This window comes from Nicrophorus vespilloides, unplaced genomic scaffold, assembly GCF_001412225.1.
Source record: "Nicrophorus vespilloides isolate i.1.1-1 unplaced genomic scaffold, Nicve_v1.0, whole genome shotgun sequence".
Classification (NCBI taxonomy): domain Eukaryota; kingdom Metazoa; phylum Arthropoda; class Insecta; order Coleoptera; family Silphidae; genus Nicrophorus; species Nicrophorus vespilloides.
Window position 1 is genome coordinate 1 of NW_017099962.1, and position 17,834 is coordinate 17,834.

A 17,834-nucleotide genomic window follows, 5' to 3' on the forward strand; every position below is an offset into this window, starting at 1 on the left:
TTTACTCGAAAACTGTAAGAGATAGAATTAATCCAATATATGCATATGAAAGCTGAATGTTTGGGGAATCCAGCAAGTATAGATACATTTCTGTGCTGTTATCAATTTTGCTGTAATACGCATTCATTTTATGAAATGTAGGGGGTGGGGTGGCGCTAAAAAACCACTTGGAAACCACTGCTCTACACAATCCCCCTAATGATCTCCTCTACTCCAAAACCAAAATAGTCCCTCCCCTCAACCGATACCTTTCCCTCTCCTTGAAATTTAAATCCAAACAATCCAACATCGCCTCCCTCTCTAAATTCTGTGCCCCTCGAAACCCAAATATAATTTCCAAATTTAAAAATCCCACATTATCCCTATTCCAATACCTAATGTCCTTCGATTGATACCCACTTATTCCTACTATGCTGCTTTTTTTTTTTCATTAAATTTTGTTCCCGGGCGGAAAGTCCTTTGTCGATAGCCCTTTGGCCAGCCTATTAATATATAATTTTTATTTTTATTTATGTTAGAATTTATTTATTTGTTTTGAAAATTCTTATTATTATCATTTATTTATAGAATGTATTCTTTATGTAACTTAAATTCAATAATAGAACACACTATATAAATATAATATAAATAAGTTGTTTTTGACTCTTAGCTCCACCTGTTCCTATTGTCACGAACAGTTGATTACTATGTAATATTAGATAGAAACAGTTCTACACGTTCATAAAGACAGTGTTATACATTGACACCTGATATTAATACTAAATTAATTTTTTCCAAGTATTTTTTAGTAATCTGTATTTTTCAACAGTCAATCTTTAGAACCATAAGAGATAAGTTGAATTGCGGTTGAATTGGATAAGAAGAACTAAAAACTTATGAAGTAATATGCAGCAGTATAGTAGATATTTTTGTGAGAGTAATAAATTAATGAATGCTATCAATAAAATAAGTAAATTCAAACATAAGGTGTTCCATTATTCAAAATATGAGAAAATGGTATACGATATGTAGAAAGGTATAGGATATGTAGGAAGGTATAGGATTTCATAAGAATATTTAGTGAATATAGTTTATAGGAGTAGGAGATTTACCCTTTCGGGTTTACCGCCCCCACAAATTTTGTTTTTTTTTAGATACAGGCGAATAATAATTTTCACTTTAGATATGTTCTGACATTATATTCAAACTATGATTTGCAATAATTCATGTGATTTTTATTTTTTTGTTGTATGTAAAATAAGTAAGTAGGTAAAACAAGTAAATTGAATAAGAATATTTGAGAAGATCATAAAGCAAAGTAATATTATAGTATTACGTGTAAAAATCTAAATCATAACTTTCTTTAGAAACCGGTTTTTTAATTCCTACTCTTCATTTATGAGGTTTACCACCTATACAGCTAGAGTTTGTTGCAGAGTTCGGATGTGAAGTGAGCTCAAATAGTAGTTTAGTGAGCCACATCAACACACGAAGTTAAGATGAGATTTCTAAATTGGATTTGCATTTTAATAGTCACCCTTGCCTTATGCTCGGCTTCCCCAATTGACAGCAAGGATTCTCCTAATCAAGGTAACAAAAACAATATTAAATATGGGTTAAATAACAATAAAAAATAATAATAATTTACAGCTGCTATAGGCACGGCCTTCGATGAAATCGTTGTTGCATCCTCTCTAACAGTAAGAAAGAAAAATGACGCAAGTCGGCAGTTCAGGAACAAACAGCGTATGAGGCGAGAAGTAAAGTTTGATTAATTTTTTAACAAATCAATAAGGAAATTAATTGTATTTGACTTTCAGATAAATCAGTAAAACTATTATCATACCAGATTCAGTACTATTCACCAATGCCGACGACCTATTTATCCCCAAATGGTCAACTAACATATTAATTGCAAACTGCCAACTCTAAATGGATGGTCAACACTTAACCGAAGATGCCACCAAGTTCCCCTCCCAATCACTCTCTAACCAATCCCTAACAAAGCAGAATTTTAATATGAAATAAAATGTATACATATTTAACGCATAACGTATTTCGATGTAAGTACAATGAACCGCAATTTTCGAATCCATTGCTATTCTAACCGCTTCACAATGGCTACCTTTATCCAAAAAAAAAGTCTACAGAAAATCAACAACACAAAGAATTAATAAATGCTTTAATATATGAACGTTGCGAAATGCAAATTGTAGTTTTATTGGAATTCCGAAAACAAAAAAAGTCGAGTGAATAAAGCAGGCTGCAATAATAAATAATAATATTAGAATTCTCAGATCCGCAACTCGCTGTGAATATATTTGAATACATATTTGCAGGTGTTCAGATTTAAGATCTAATGAAAAATTGCAGGTGGATACAACTCTTCAGTTTGATTGATTTATTAGAAATAATGGAGTTATTCGCATCCACTTGTAATTGTAATATGCGAAATATGATTTTTTTTCTAGGATCATCGTTATTCAAGGTACGTGCTCGACAGATAATAAGGCAAGGAGACAATGGATGATAAAAATTCCTTCTCGAATTGATTTGAGAATAAAATGGAAAATAGCAATAGACAATAATTTTGTGAGCTAATTATTGCATGATTAACAAAGTTCTGGCGATGAACTGTGTACATGTTTGTGATCACGTAAATTATAAATAATTCTATTATTAAGAATTGAAATTGATTTATAAAGTTATGTCGGAAATTCCGAGAAGACGTAAATTTTTGCAGGGACATTGCGTATTTTTCTATCTGCACATTGGTGCATTACACATGAAAATATATACGATCTAGTCATATCAATGAGTTCCGCCTTATCCAAACAAATCACATAGCTTGAATATAACGTTAAAAATCAGTCTGGCACTCTTATTTTACATGAATGCGAAACACGGATTGAATTTTTATTGACAATGAGAACATCCTGATTGGGTGTGTGCACAGGGTTGTTTACGGGTGGGGGATAGGATTTTGTAATATAAAAAGATCTCCTGATTAAGAAAAATTCAGTACACCCATCCATCAACAGCAACCAACAACAACAACGACAATGAAAACTATTGTTTTGTGCCTGTACATCTTCATTGGGATTATTATCTCCTCCACTGCTCAGCCTTATGGTAAGTTTTATGCGGTAACAATAAACGGATATCATGTAATTAAACTATAATAACCTTCAGGCTACAGACTAAGAAGGTCCTATCCACACCAAGCAATGATGTTTAGCGGCGGGTTCTACGGCCGTCCCGGTCAAGGTCCTCAAGGATCGATGACGGCCTTCGCTTCTAGGGACGCCATTGCCACAAATAGTTATTTGGGAGGTAACGAATACCTGGGAATGCCAATCGACGAATCTGCAGACGATTCAAATCAGGTACATAAGCATCCGGACCACAAGACTGATATCACTGAAACCGAACAAACTGAAGGTGAAGAGGAAGAAGAACTTGAATATACTACCACAGTTAAGCCGAAGAAGATCCCAGCCAAGCGTAAGCATGTTATCAAATCACAAGAGGATGAGGATGACGAAGAGGATACCGCAATCTGGCCACTGCAAGGCTCACGCAACGGCTACAACGCATTTTTTCCTATCTTCTTTGGAACTCGCGGTTCTTCGCATAGATCAAGTGAGTCCGGCGAGGGCTATAATCCAGGATCCGCAACAGCGATAGCCAACAGCTTCAGCACTGGGAAAGGAGGAGTGGCTACCAGTCACGCCACCGCCTACGGCGATCCGTACTTAAGCGTTCTCCTTAGAAATGGCGGAAACGTTAAGAGGAGAAACTCTAAAAATGACAATTAGTTTAAATAACAGAAGAAAAATCAAGATAAATCCCATACTTATATTTAAGCGCACCATTGTATTACGCTCTTAGTTAACTCAATAAAACAATATTATAAAACTTGTTGCTTAATATTTACAAAATATTTAGTACACAAATACATAGAAATACATTTAATAACAATTACAAAAATAAAGTAAGTCATTAAGGACATTACAAATGTGATATCTTATTATATATATATATATAAAACCACATCGCTGCTGATGCATTGATCGAAGTATAAAATAATAGACGAAACTCAGTTACATGACAGTTATCAATAATTGCTTTATAAAAAAATAATTATTACCTCTCCAAAAATAAAAGTCCATATGAATAAAAGATGCAAAACATAGAATATCAGCGGTAGTGTTTGGACATGATGATGATGCGTTGCTTTAAACCCTGACTGTTCGAGAAATGGCAAAATGTAATTAAATAACGTACGAATGTACAAAAATGCCAAGACAATAATTATATAAATTACATATACTTATTTACATTATTTATATAAAAGATCTATGGCACATTTAAAAACAAATGACATAAAAAAAAAGTAGTGTGAAGTACAAAGTATAAAATAATACTACAAAACATAAAAGTAACAAAGTGATGTAAGTAGTTTGCATTAAAAAAAAATATATATACAGATAACTAATATCTAATATGAAATTGAGCCCCGAATATTAGAAGTAACTTACATGAAATGGTAACTAAATTCTACAAAATAAACTAAAGAACGAGATTTATGCATTCCCAAGAATAAAAAAAAAAAAGAGTAAATCATCAAATTATAAAATTAATTATTTATATACCGTATTATATTGTTTTAAATCTTGTATATAGGAATTCAAATGCAGAGTATTCAATTTCTTGTATATGTGTATAAAAAACACTTTCTATCTTGTATATAAAAGGATATTGAAATGTATCTATTTTAAATATATCACAGATCATCAATGCACGGTTTCATCAGATCTAAATATTATTAGGCAGAGAAGGCATATTAAAAAATTATAAAATCCCAGATAACAAAAAACATAAATTAAATTATTACATAAAACATAAAGGGTTTTAAGATAATTGTAAATAACATTGTACGCACTTCAAACAGCACGCCAGCACGAGAAATTATTATTTACAAAAAAAATAACTTATATGTATATACATATGTATGTATATATACACACATTACTATATATATATAAGTGGGTGTGTATGTTTTAGTTATGCTAATAGATCTAAATAAGGATAATACCATTAAAAAATTATTCACAAATTTCAGTACGACCCTTGATCGCATGTAATTCTTCTTCGAGAGGTGCTTGCTCGTCGACGAAATTTATGCTACCTGCTTTGTACCATACAATCAAATCTACAAAGAAGGCGCACAGCAGGATCGCACCTGTCGTACCTATAAATAATAGAAGTTAGTAAGTTGAGAAGTGAATAGAATGTGAATGATGGAATATTACCGTGGTAAAAGGTTCTGAACGTGCTGGAATCGTAGAAATTACACGCTCCTTTCTCATCTTGCACCTGTTTCCAATCCAAGCATGCTGAATCAACGACCGCTCCATACACTATAGGACACGGCACGTTTCCAAATAATCCAATTGCAAATTGTATTAGACCTAGAGCCATAGCCTTGTCTCGAGGATCAACGCATCGCAGAATCAACAGCATAGAGCCCACTTCGGAAGTTGAATGGATGAACACGAATACGGAGAAAAGGACAATGTACCAGAAAAAATTGTTACACGTAACATCACAATAGCCGATGGTAGCAGTATCAAACTCGTTCCCCAGGAATATAGTGGCATTATCCCTCATGCAGATACAGTCTGAATACTCTATAATTTTCCCATCACGCTCTGTAAAGTTTCTGCATCCTGCATGACAAGCCGAATAATAAGTTTTGCCGTCCTCTCCACAAATTGGTGCAAATTTATCACCGCTGCAAGCGCATAGAGTGGTATTACAGATAGGCTCCAAAGACCCGTGTCTAAAATAAGAAAAAACATAAAGCCGCTACAAAGATGAATAAATCCAATCATTGTATACCCTTCTAAATCATGCATGGGACAACCGATAAACATGAGGATACCCATACCTGCAAAAAATATAAATTGCTATACATATGCGACAAAGAAAAATAAAACTGAAATACCTAAAGCGTAAACGACTGCTGTAAACGCTATCCAAGCAGCTACAAAACGCGCGTTTGGTTTCACTCGCAATATAAACACGCCGCTTATTATTATACCAAGACCCATCACTAGAATTCCACCGACTCCTGAAAACAAAAGTAAAACGAAATTATATAAACATGAATTAAATCGGCCATTTAATAATATAGAACCTGAAATCATGTTGGCTGAAGGTGTCGGCAGGCGGAATTGTGATTCTAAATACTTTGGCAGGAATGTATATAAACCTGCTATTGGCAATATATGCAAAACGCTGCTGGCTGTGCGGAACATCAGGATGTCATTTTTGAGTAACCTTTTAACTGTCTTCGGAAAATCCCTTATGCTCGGGTGCTTCTTGCCACTGCGACGCATCCTTGGCTGCGGCCTGGCACTTGGAAGTCGTTTGGGAAACGTGAACATCGCAAACGACGTGAGCATCAGTAATGCAGATATTAAAACTAAACCTGTAAAAGTGTGAAAAAGTTAGTTCTGAAAGTTTCGTAGTTTCATAATTTGTTTTTACCCAACCACCAGGCTCCAACCCATCTGGGATCGCTGGTATCTATTTTTGGATCTACGCTCAGATCAGCGTACACGCTTGTGCAGAATGAGCCTACTATGAAGCCTAAAGCCGGGCCTAAAATTCGGACTCCTATCGTTATTGCTAGAATCCAGAAAAAAACATTGTTACGTTTTTTAGAGGTGAAAGGAAATGGGTTATAAATACCGAAATATAGAGGAGATTCTTTACTCGCAACATTATCGTCGATATACGGTATGCCTAATGTATAAACGGCCGTTTGTCCCATACCTACACCTAGGAGGCTAATGAAAAATATGGCTAAAACTATTTTCGTGACGGACGGTTGAATTCGATGTTCATAAAGGTTTTCATCGAAAGGTGTGAAATTTTGGAAATCGTCGATCGTGCTCATCATATCCATGTTTTTCGTAAGATTACTTTTGCAAATGTTAGAATCCTTCGAGATTCCGGTCAGGTCATTGGCGTTGATCAACTGTCTCCCATAAATAAAGTGCGGCAAGGAACATGTGAAGGAGGAGACAGCGAACAGAACCATTCCCCACGCGATCCACTTGGGCCGGTGCCCGTGGCCGCCGTAATATGTTAACAATAACGAGGAACCGATCTGGCCAATCTCAGTAGCGCTCATAATAATCCCTGTGATTTTCGATTGGATTTGGAACAACTTTTCGATGGTTGTGATTGCACTCACGAAATAAGTATGGTACATGCCTTGAAGTACCCAAGCAATGCAGAACACCATAAGAAAGGATTGTTTGGAAGCAAACTTTTGCATTGAAACGGGGACACATCGACCAAGACCGCATTCCGTATCGCTATCGTCGTAGTCCTCTTCGTCACTTGTTGCCGTCTGCGACTTATCCTCCGTCAACGAAGTTCGATCCTCTGGGATATGACTCTCCTCTAGCCTAGTGTTTCCTTCGCCCATGCCATTATTGTTGGTGGACTTCTCGTTTGCGCTGGTCCACGTTGTGCCTACGCCGCCAGCCCCACCGTTCATCATAGGCACGGTGGTCAGCGTAGAATCCGTCTCCGCGCTCGCCATTGCGTTCTGACCTAATCCAATCCGTTTCGATCTTCTTATACTCGAACTAGTTTATTGCTGAAATCAAAAAGAATAAAGAAAAACATTAATAAGACAATCAACTGCCTAAACATATAACGATCACGACAAAAAAAATAAATAAAAGAAAGAATTACAATAACGAAAACTTTCTAAAATGCCAACTATTTTCGAAAATCAATATATATATTCTCTTCCGTGATATGGCCTTCATCAAATCTATTGACCGAGATTATCCTTTCCAATTGCCTACTACTACTACTGTACGGTGCTTTTTATGTCACCTTCGAATTCATTTATTCCTGGCGTGCGTAATTTTCACATATTCTATACAAAAATTTGCTAATTTTATGTGGATGTGGACACGTTCGTTTATGCGCAAGTGTGCGTGCGCGATTCGCAACTGGCTTGGACAATTAGCTTGAGGTCAACGTCATCAGTGGAAGTAAAATGTATGTATGTAGGTTAGATCAAAAACATTCAACATATTGTATTGAGGCAGCAGAAACGAAAAATTTAATTGGAATGCATACAGGGACATTGTAGTGAGTTCGTATATTAATTACCGCCAGAATGGTGGTCTCATCGTGCTAACGGAGTAGGATTTACATCGGTGCCGTTGAAGCATTCCAAGTGAGTTAGTAAAATGATAGAATGCTCGGACGAGGCTGCGAAGCAGAACGAGTGGACGAAGACATCAGTTATAACAACAAGAGGAGGATTCCAGTAGACGGGCGACCGCGAAAGCGGAAAAGCGAATCCAGTTTTCTTAAGCGGAGAAAGGGGAATGCGGTTTCATTTTCAAGCTCAAGCGAGAGAGAAAGGCCGCGGGCGCGTCGTCCTCTCTAGATAGCTCTTCATTTTTGTTTAGCTCTTACGTTACACGCCTTCGAGGAAAATAATAAAAATAATATAAATATATATGAAATACAAATATGTATATATATATATATAAATATAAATACAGAGAAATGAAGGTATGCTGAAGGAGAACTAAATTAGAAATATGGAATGAAATAATAAACCTGACTATTCCCACCTGTTTTTTGTGTATAAATTAGCACGGGCGCGCTTTGGGTGTGTTATGTGATATACACTGTACCACTTTATTCAAGAGTTATAATAATGGGGTACTCTTCCAAGGCAGAACTGGATTGACGGATACTATCATCTCGTATTATCACGAACGGTCAAATGTGAATAAAATCTATCAACGATGATCGACCATCATTCAATAGTATGTAACTGACTAATACAAGTTCTTCTGTATTGCGTGCGTGTGTGGATAACACCCGGCACCAGATGGACGAAGACACGGACACGAAACTGAACACTTTCTCCGTGCAGCACCCTCCGGTGTTCAACAAAACACTGCACAAGAACCTTGTTCGGTTCCGCAGATCGCGCGGCGACTCGCAGCTAGTTCTATGTGCCGGTGCCGGTGTCCTGATTAGCATAACCGAATGGTATAGCTCGTATCTGAATGGTGAACTGGCCCGAGAGGATGTAGGTTATCTGTTGCATTGTTCTTGTTTCCAGCTCGGTTTAAGTCCAATTAAAAATGTATTAATATACTCAATTGGAGAAAGAAACAAACAAGGAGATATTCAAGAAATGCCTTCACACTGCACCCGTGTCCTTACTTAACTAAATTGAACCTAATCAACTGTTCACTTCCATCAACAAACTAACTGCAACCGATATAAATTGGTAATGGCGATTCTTCTATCATCTAACGAAGAGCGCTTCAGCTACAGTGGGCTAACTAAAAAACGTGGCATCCCTTCTTCACGTAGAGCTTGTGTACGCTGAACACTCGCCTACAACGGTAGTTGCGCGCATGACTCATATGCCGAACCTGACGGTCATGAAGAACGAGAAAGAAACGAAAACAGAAAATGGAAGCATCACCCGTAGAGAGGCATTAAATCATTTAAATTGCTTCCAATAAATTCATAGCAACTAAGTCGTCGTAACGATTATTAAATGCGCGGCCCTAGATTAATCAACGGGAGCAATAACCCAATCAATGCTCATATCTTATCTAGTGAAGTCATCACATGCGCTATTTCCCGTTCCCAGTAGAGCATTGATAGAAATGTTCGTTGAAAGGGGATAGTAACGGAATTAACAAATGCAAGTGAAAAGAATTGTAGTATTGAGATAGGTTGTGACACATTAGCAGATGTATACAGTTGTAGCATGTAATTTATTTAGGTGTATCGATCAGAAGACGAAGCGAATTTGAAAAGAGCAAACGGTAAGGGCAATGCGTGAAATTGCGAAGCAAACACAATTCAAGAATTTTGCGCTAATTGGACGCGCACTCGAAAGTACTCACTGGATTCTGAACGCGCAAAATATACGCCCGATTCCCAAGATTTGCGTTAACTGCGCCGCTCGGATTCCGCGATGCGCAAGATACCGATGCGCGAATTGGGTTTTCCCCCTAGCATTGAAAACTTAACTGGATATAGCGGCAGTCTTCACAATTAACAACTCCGTCCCAAAAATAAACTTTAGAACCTACAGATTGACCTACTATGAGTACACTCAACTTTCGCTAGTTAACCAGTGTAATTCGAAAGCGTGTTATCACGATACTCACACACAAATAGTGAAGTATATATATATATAAATATATGTACACACATAAACGCGCGCGCATTCACACGCTTACAAAAAAATAACCAATATAAATGTATCTTCTTTAAATATAAATCTCAGTTTGATACTTGCTTAAAAAATGTTACATTTTGTTCTTGACCAGTTTAAGTTTTCTTTGCCATCTGCGAACATAAATTTACTGATTGAAACAAAATGGTAAAATAACAAAATTTGTTAGCTACTGCCTTTGTTTACTTTGATTTCTGAAAGATTGAAGAACGCGCGCGTGTTTTGGTAGTTGAAGATTGTTGTGGACTGAATTAGTGTATGTGAGCGCGCACAGTTCATGATCTACTTTTTAAATATTCCTTTCCACATTTAACCACTTCTTTTTTGTCGTCGCATTCGATAAGAGCTTCGACATTCTTATTCAGCTAGCATCAAATTTAATTATTCGAACTTTCCTCACAACCATTAACAGCCCTATAAACAAAAATCTTTTATATAATCAAATGGCGAGATCTCGTCTAGCCCCAGACAATCCTATCCCAGCAAATGCGTTGAATTGTGTTTCACAATTTTCATCTGATAAGAAGATTCATTGTAAATGCATTTGTTACTAACAGCATTGCTTAAAAATTCCGTTTATTATATTTTGTTGACGCCGGCTTGCAAATTTTGTTTTTATTCTCTTTATCTTGCATTTATTACAACAAAATCATGACTACTAATTATATTATTCCGTTAGCAGAGTTAATGTCTAAAAACGTCGCCTGATGATGCAAAATACAAATGCCAACGTCAAAGTTTGCAAATATAATTTATTTTTTTTAATATATTTGTGTATTAACCCTATTTATGGCACGCTTTGGTGCTTATCAGTACAACATTTTTAAGTGAAAAGCTGAAATAAAAATATTCATCTCGTGATCCACTTGTCTAACAAATTTCAAAATTTGTTGTATTTGTTCACAGAACGATTATTTATTTGATTTATGTATGTTTTATTTAACTTCAAGCATTGTTTACATCACAATTTTTTTATATTAAGTACAAAAAAAACTTTCAGTAATTACAAGTATAAGATGAATAATTGAACTTTAATATTTGATACGTGTTTAGAATATTTCATTATTTAATAATGATTGGCTTCTGTTATGTACAATTATATACAGTAAATAAATAAAGTTGTCCCGTTTTAAAATTAATTTATTGTTAGGAAATATAACAAACATAAATAATAATATAAAAATTATAAACCAAAAACAAATAGAGGACTTTAAAACTGCACAAATCCGCACTGAACAAAGTCACAGTATTTATTTTTGTTTACTTTTTATTTTATATATGACTGTTGTTATTATTGTATGAATTTAAAAATAACTTTGAATCATTTATGAAATGAAGTCGATCATATGAGTGTTATTTACATTGATAAACAAATCAGTAACAGACATTTTATTATAAACAAGTACAGAAAAATAAAACACAAATAAAAAAAAAAATTGGAGAAAGAAAAAAACTGATTACATGCTCAAACTGCCATTTATTGTATTTCATCAATTTACATTCATAATATTTATGTTTATATGCATTTCGTAAATAATGTCGGGACTTCAATTGAATGCAGCTTGTATTTACATTCGTACAGTAGTTAAAATTAAATTGAACCACGACAATTAATTTTAAATTCCACGAGATCGAATTCAATTGAAAAATACAAGCAAAATATTTGTGCAGACAATTGCTTGTATATTCATAGCCGGCGCTACCGATTGAACAAACTAGGCATTTACCCACACACATATATATATATATAGTTTTAGCACCCTGAAAAGGTCGATCGAGTGTTTTTTTAGGTAGAAAGATTACATATTATATTTTTGATATTCAATTTATAAAAAGTACACCAATTATTTTAACCTAATATTTATTAATATATTTTTAATACTTCTATGGTAGATCGTCGATGGTTTAACTCTGAACGTCCTTGATATATAGGATTAGTATAGAAACAGAGGGCCGTATTCTTCTGATTTTTACTTATCGCGTGTGTCGTCGTTTAACGTGATATTTTATCAGATATGGCTAGACTTCTTACATACACTAAATGCGGTTCAGTATACGAATTTCAATTATTTTTAGTTATTCTCAGAAAAAAAAGAGACTTGAATAATTTAAAAAATATACATTTATACTTTTAAACTCAAAATTTACGTAAAAGCAATGAATCTAAAACAATATGTGATTCACATATGGGTACCCGGCACATATGGGCATGAGCCCGTATTGGTTTTAACAGACGCCATAAGAACTGCCAGTTTGTGAATTTAAAAGAACCAAATGATTAAATTATAAAACTTTTAGTAAATATGTTGACAACCAGGATACTAACTAGCAAACAGCTATAATGGAATCATGCGTTGAATATATAAGTTACCTGTTCGGTCAGGGAGAGGAAATGCATTGATTCGATTGCGTAATATATGTAAAATACACTCTCTCATACACACCCACATATATATACGTACACACGTATCCATGTATGTACGCTTGTATCCATAAATTAGTTTAAGCTATTTTAAAAATCGCGATATCTTAAGTGACTTCAGTTAAAAACTCACCGCACAACAACAATATAGTAAGTAAGAACGTGGAGGAAACGAAAGTTCCGGATTGGCAATTAAAAGCCAATAATGTAGTGAGCGTGTAACAACATTCGAATTTGAGCCGAGCACAGGAACTGCTTCAGTTTTAGGGTAACACCTAACTGGTAGACGCAGCAAGAGGTGCATCCGCGCATCCGCACACCTCAAGAAACTGGACTCAACTGCCGAACTGTTATTAATGCGTGACGTCGCACGCACTTCAAATTTCTGATCTGTTATCAAAATGCCTTCTTCCTCTTCATAGCAATATTTAGTTCAATAGGACTGAATGGAAGCTGAACGATTCAGAACGAAGACAACAACAAATTTCCACCAAATGTAACAAAGAGAAAATAGCAAAGGGAAATTGTATACCAACCGACCTTGGCAACATCCTAGATGCAATAGGTGAACGAAACGAACGGAGCAAAGAGAAAAACGACGGTGAAGCAGAAGTGCAATCACACATAAATTGCTCTCAAAATAAGCAGAGATAACATAAACGAGAAATATAAACAAATTACTAATTAACAATCATAAAATCATTACCAAATATCCAAGTGACATATTTGCAGTGATTTTGGAGCATATATGCAATAACTCAGATCGAAACGCATCTTCACTTGCCATTGAGTATTCGTAATTTTAAGTATTCACGGAAGTCACGTAAAATGAAGTACAGGATTAGATAACATAAAGATGAATATTCTGAGCTAAAGAGTGGAAGTCGAAGGTCGGCCATTAGATACATTATTCAGTTGAATCTTATGCCACTGAAATTTTGCCGTAGCTGAATTCTATATGTTAATATGTTAGTCACGTAAATATTATATTGCCCAGCGAGGAAGCGTGATTTTTAGAATAGATGACTTTCAAATGCCAAGGTTGTATGTTAATAATCTCACTTTAATTTAAGGGTTGTTTTTGAATAACAGCCCACATACCTGGAAGAGTATGGTTTTATGAGGATCTCAAAAAAAATAAAAAAGATATAAAATAATGGCAGATCTACCTGCCGGTTAGGTTTTCGGGGTTGCAGGAACCCTGAAAATAGTAGTTGCTTCGTATTTCGGTCACGTAGGAGTATCATGGATATTTTCGTTACAAGTCTTGCTCTTTTACGAACGCATCTCCCTCTATACAACTGACGGAACGAGAAATAAAAATTAGTCAATTGAAGTCTTATTATTTCACCTTGAACCAAGTATTAATTTGGCCGGTTTTGGTCTACAGCAGGTCACCTTGGTGTTTATGTTGTTTGTATATTCTAATTTTCATTGTCATGCATGCACGAGATTTATGTGAATCTTTCATAATTACAAATTTTTGTAAATAAAGAATATTTATTTTTATTGTTAGTTTATTTATTTATTTAAGTTACACTGCGAAATGAGTAGAGGTGTTTGGACTATGGTCTACTTTTATTCTCAATTGCTTACGGTACTTACATTCATAATGCGAGGATTTGTTTAGACTGATACTGCATCGGCACATCCACTCAATGCACAATATATAACAGAAACTCTATTTGTATATAGATAGGAAGACAGAGATAAATAAAGATGTATATAGATTCGAATTAGTGCACGTATGAAAACGAGGGAGAGTTAAACGGAGCCCAGACTAAAACAATATATGCAACGACGGGGATAAACAGAGGACGTAATATTCTTGTCTAGACGAACTGCTCATATACCATTTACTAAAATAGTCACTTCAGACTGACATCAATAGGCTTGCGCACAAGCCAGTACATAGCTGCATGACTGGCTGTTATGGTCTACGACCGAGGGATCGATAATGGCACATTATATAATAATGTCTGTGTGTGCGTCTAAATTGTCTGCGTCTCAGGTACAGCGCTGTGTGTATACAATATATGTTATTATGTATACAAATGCCCGGCAACGCGCTGAATACGCAACAAATAGATAATTTAGGATACAAATGAGTGAAATCTTAGTTTTGTTTTTTTTATTTATCTTTACTAATACGTGATATATATATATACACATTTGTTTTTTAAAGACCAACATTAATGTAGCTTTTAAAGCATTATCATACATGGGCTAATAATGTTATTCTAATATAATAAATACATACAATATTCTTTTTAGTTATCCTTAATACTTAATTTAATAAAAATAATTATTGAGAATACTGAGATGGTATTTGGAGACATAATTAATATTAGATTCAGGTGTCCTGGTTCAATTATAGCATGTTAAACAATTGTAGTTATTTCCATTCTTATATCTGCAACAATAACAAAGGTTATTCTTAATATTTAGTGGTTCACATATCACTTACATAGCAACTGTGCATCTAGAGCAGAAGTTTTCAGAGCAGATGTTGCAAATCCTCCAGCAGCTATGACATACTGTAGTCTCACAGAACCAGCACATATTGACATACTGTTTCAGCTGTCTACACTCAGAGCACAAACGATAGTCAACTGTCTGAAAATGAAAATAAATTTTTAATTCTAGTAATGTTGCTGTGATATTCCACTGACCTGATTTTGGGATACCAAAGTTGGCCTGTTGTTATTATTCATGCCCTGGAAAAGTTTGTTGATAGTTTTTGCTGGATCCGTGCAAGCAAATAAAGCAAGTTACTATTGTTCAATTTGAGAACTTAACCTTAAACGTACCATGTATTTCTCTCATGTAATTCTGATTGTGCTTGTTTAAGTCATCTGAAGAAACGTGAACTTTCACCAACGGAGCACAGTTCTCATCAAATGGACATGGACGTTTAGCCATATTGCACTTCTATTTTCAAAACTGCTCTTAAAACTATTTTCTAAATATCTTGTTTTCTCCGCAGCGATTAAATTGAAATGGTTTTGTTGAGATGTGAAAAGGGCGCATGTATGCAGAGCGCATTAGTACGCATCACGTGAATAATGGCGGGAACCATTTTAAATCCATCAAGATTCTCAGTAGTAGGTCTCATGTTACTTCCGTTGTATACTACTACTATAGATGATGAGTATTTTATGTAAAGCATAATAAATTTGATCAATTCAGTTTGAGTTTGAAAATTTCAAAACAAATTAAATTTTAATTAAGAAAAATATATTCTAAAAAAATAGTACAAAAATTTGTTGTTTATACATAAATGATGATGTTTTTCCCTTTATAGTGTCCTTTTATGTGGTTTTAAAGTCTTCGGGAGACACAAAAGAAGGAGAAGTAAGTCTTCGATTAATCTAGTTTCAAACTATTCTCATTACTAATATATTGCATTTGCCGAAAATAATTAAGTATTTAATTATTAGAGATTACATAGTATTGTATAGTAGGCAACCAAGTATACAATTACGTAAATTGTTTAAAATATGTTTTGTTTTAGATCGTAGCTAAGTGTAGAAGCTCTTCCGGCAAGGAAGAAGCAGATGACGTATCAGAACAGTTTTATGTTGTTCTCTTATTATAATAATATATATTGTTTGATAGCCTTTTGGCCTTTATGATTGTTTATTTTGATACTGCTTTTTAATTTATTACAAAATGTACGCGAGAATTTGGAAACAAATACAAAAATTCATCAGACCTAAGGGCTTTCAACTAATAGCATTATTGTATTATTTATAAAATAGTGATTGAATAGTGATTTGTAAGTGATTTCTTAGATATTGTTAATATTTCTGTTTTTAATAACAAATAATTTTAATAACTCCTTGTGATGAAAGTCATGTTTGATCAAAGCGTATTGGGAAAATCTAAGTTCAATTCTAAGTTGAACTGCGGTTTGAATAAGCAGCCTTTTCTGGTAACGATGGTTTGTTTACTTGTTTATTTAGGTAGCCTTGGTTCGTTTCCCGAATTATCACATGAATTTTTAGTTTTATCTACTCTTGAGTTTTCAGGTAATAATAACTAAGTAAATACTTGTGAACCACCGGAAAGAAGTTAGCAAATAAACTTATATAAAACAATAACAACAAACAGAAATTGTTAAGATTAGAAGAATAAATACTATGTTTTATGTAAGTCAAAGAAATTATAAAATAAATTAAAAAGTCACATAGATCTAAATTAGTAGAAAAATCATTGGCTTAGTGAAATAAAAATATGTTTCTAGTAAATATGAATGAAAATTTGTTAATAGTTACCCTTAAGATAATTACGTAATACATATAATAAAATATAAAAAAGCCATAGTTGATCATTGTGTGACAATTCTAAATTTCTATCGAAATCTAATAGTTTTGCAAACCAACAAATTATACTTTATTTAGGTACAAAAAAATGATAATATTTTTGTTATTTTTTTGAATTTAAATTATCTTTACTTTTTGTGATAGCTCATAGAGGCCATTCCAAAATCTGGTTCTGTAGATAAGCCAACTAAAATAACGTCTAATGATTAACCAAAAATATCATAGCACGACACTAGTCTAGTCTGGTAATGGTTGTAGTAGAACACACTAGGAAGAAACGTAGATACACATAGAAACGAAAAATATGTTGACTGTCAAAATAGAAAATTTAAAAGAAAGAGAATCGCAAATTGCAGGTACATTATATGTCGAAATAAATAATAATTATATCAATTTTCAAGAAAATGTATTTTATATTCGGGAAAAAGTTCGATTTTTCATTCCTGATGTCAAATTGAAATAATTATGTTTATGAATAATGTTATTTCTATATTTTAATTTGAATGTATTTTATTGCGTTTATTCAATTTATCTGTTCAAGATATAAAGAGAAAAACAAAATGAAAATTATTGCCCTAAATATATAAACAAAAATAAAATAATAATTCTATAAATTTAAAATAAATTCGCTTAAAATAAATGTATGTATAACTTTTTATACGTAACATAGAAAGGACGATTTTTCGAGTCGCTATGAGCTATGAGCTGCAGAAATTGAAAAAACAGAGAAACAACGTTTCTTTTTCACTCTTTTCAGTTTATCGTGGATTTCTCGACAACCCCTTAAGATAAT

The 17,834-nt window shown here is 34.0% G+C and overlaps 3 protein-coding genes across 9 annotated transcripts in view; 2 read left to right on the top strand and 1 right to left on the bottom strand.

Annotated features, from left to right (window-relative positions):
• Positions 1-2,720: 2,720 nt before the first annotated feature.
• LOC108566356 lies at positions 2,721-3,869 on the top strand. The gene is made up of 2 exons (XM_017926195.1): positions 2,721-3,111; positions 3,172-3,869. Exons 1-2 carry the CDS (start codon positions 3,042-3,044, stop codon positions 3,795-3,797), a joined length of 696 nt encoding a protein of 231 aa, XP_017781684.1. The 5' UTR covers positions 2,721-3,041; the 3' UTR covers positions 3,798-3,869.
• A 1,164-nt stretch (positions 3,870-5,033) lies between these two features.
• On the bottom strand, positions 5,034-15,764 carry LOC108566354 (solute carrier organic anion transporter family member 3A1). 7 transcript variants are annotated; one of them, XM_017926188.1, is made up of 11 exons: positions 15,527-15,764; positions 15,389-15,459; positions 15,184-15,332; positions 14,322-15,129; positions 6,739-7,657; positions 6,535-6,675; positions 6,182-6,475; positions 5,990-6,115; positions 5,884-5,932; positions 5,295-5,824; positions 5,034-5,233 (listed from the first exon to the last, which is right to left on the bottom strand). In XM_017926188.1, exons 5-11 carry the CDS (start codon positions 7,598-7,600, stop codon positions 5,088-5,090), a joined length of 2,148 nt encoding a protein of 715 aa, XP_017781677.1. In that variant the 5' UTR covers positions 7,601-7,657; positions 14,322-15,129; positions 15,184-15,332; positions 15,389-15,459; positions 15,527-15,764; the 3' UTR covers positions 5,034-5,087. The 7 variants fall into 7 exon arrangements, with proteins under 7 accessions (XP_017781677.1, XP_017781680.1, XP_017781679.1 ...); XM_017926191.1 differs by lacking the exons at positions 14,322-15,129; positions 15,184-15,332; positions 15,389-15,459; positions 15,527-15,764 and adding an exon at positions 12,850-13,218; XM_017926190.1 differs by lacking the exons at positions 14,322-15,129; positions 15,184-15,332; positions 15,389-15,459; positions 15,527-15,764 and adding an exon at positions 9,960-10,161.
• Positions 15,765-17,288: 1,524 nt separating this feature from the next.
• LOC108566346 (E3 ubiquitin-protein ligase MIB2-like) overlaps positions 17,289-17,834 on the top strand; it is a 4,139-nt gene continuing 3,593 nt past the window's right edge. The window contains exon 1 of the mRNA XM_017926166.1: positions 17,289-17,397. Within this exon, the coding sequence (XP_017781655.1) occupies positions 17,346-17,397 (52 nt within the window). The 5' untranslated portion in view covers positions 17,289-17,345. The remainder of the gene's footprint in view (positions 17,398-17,834) is intronic.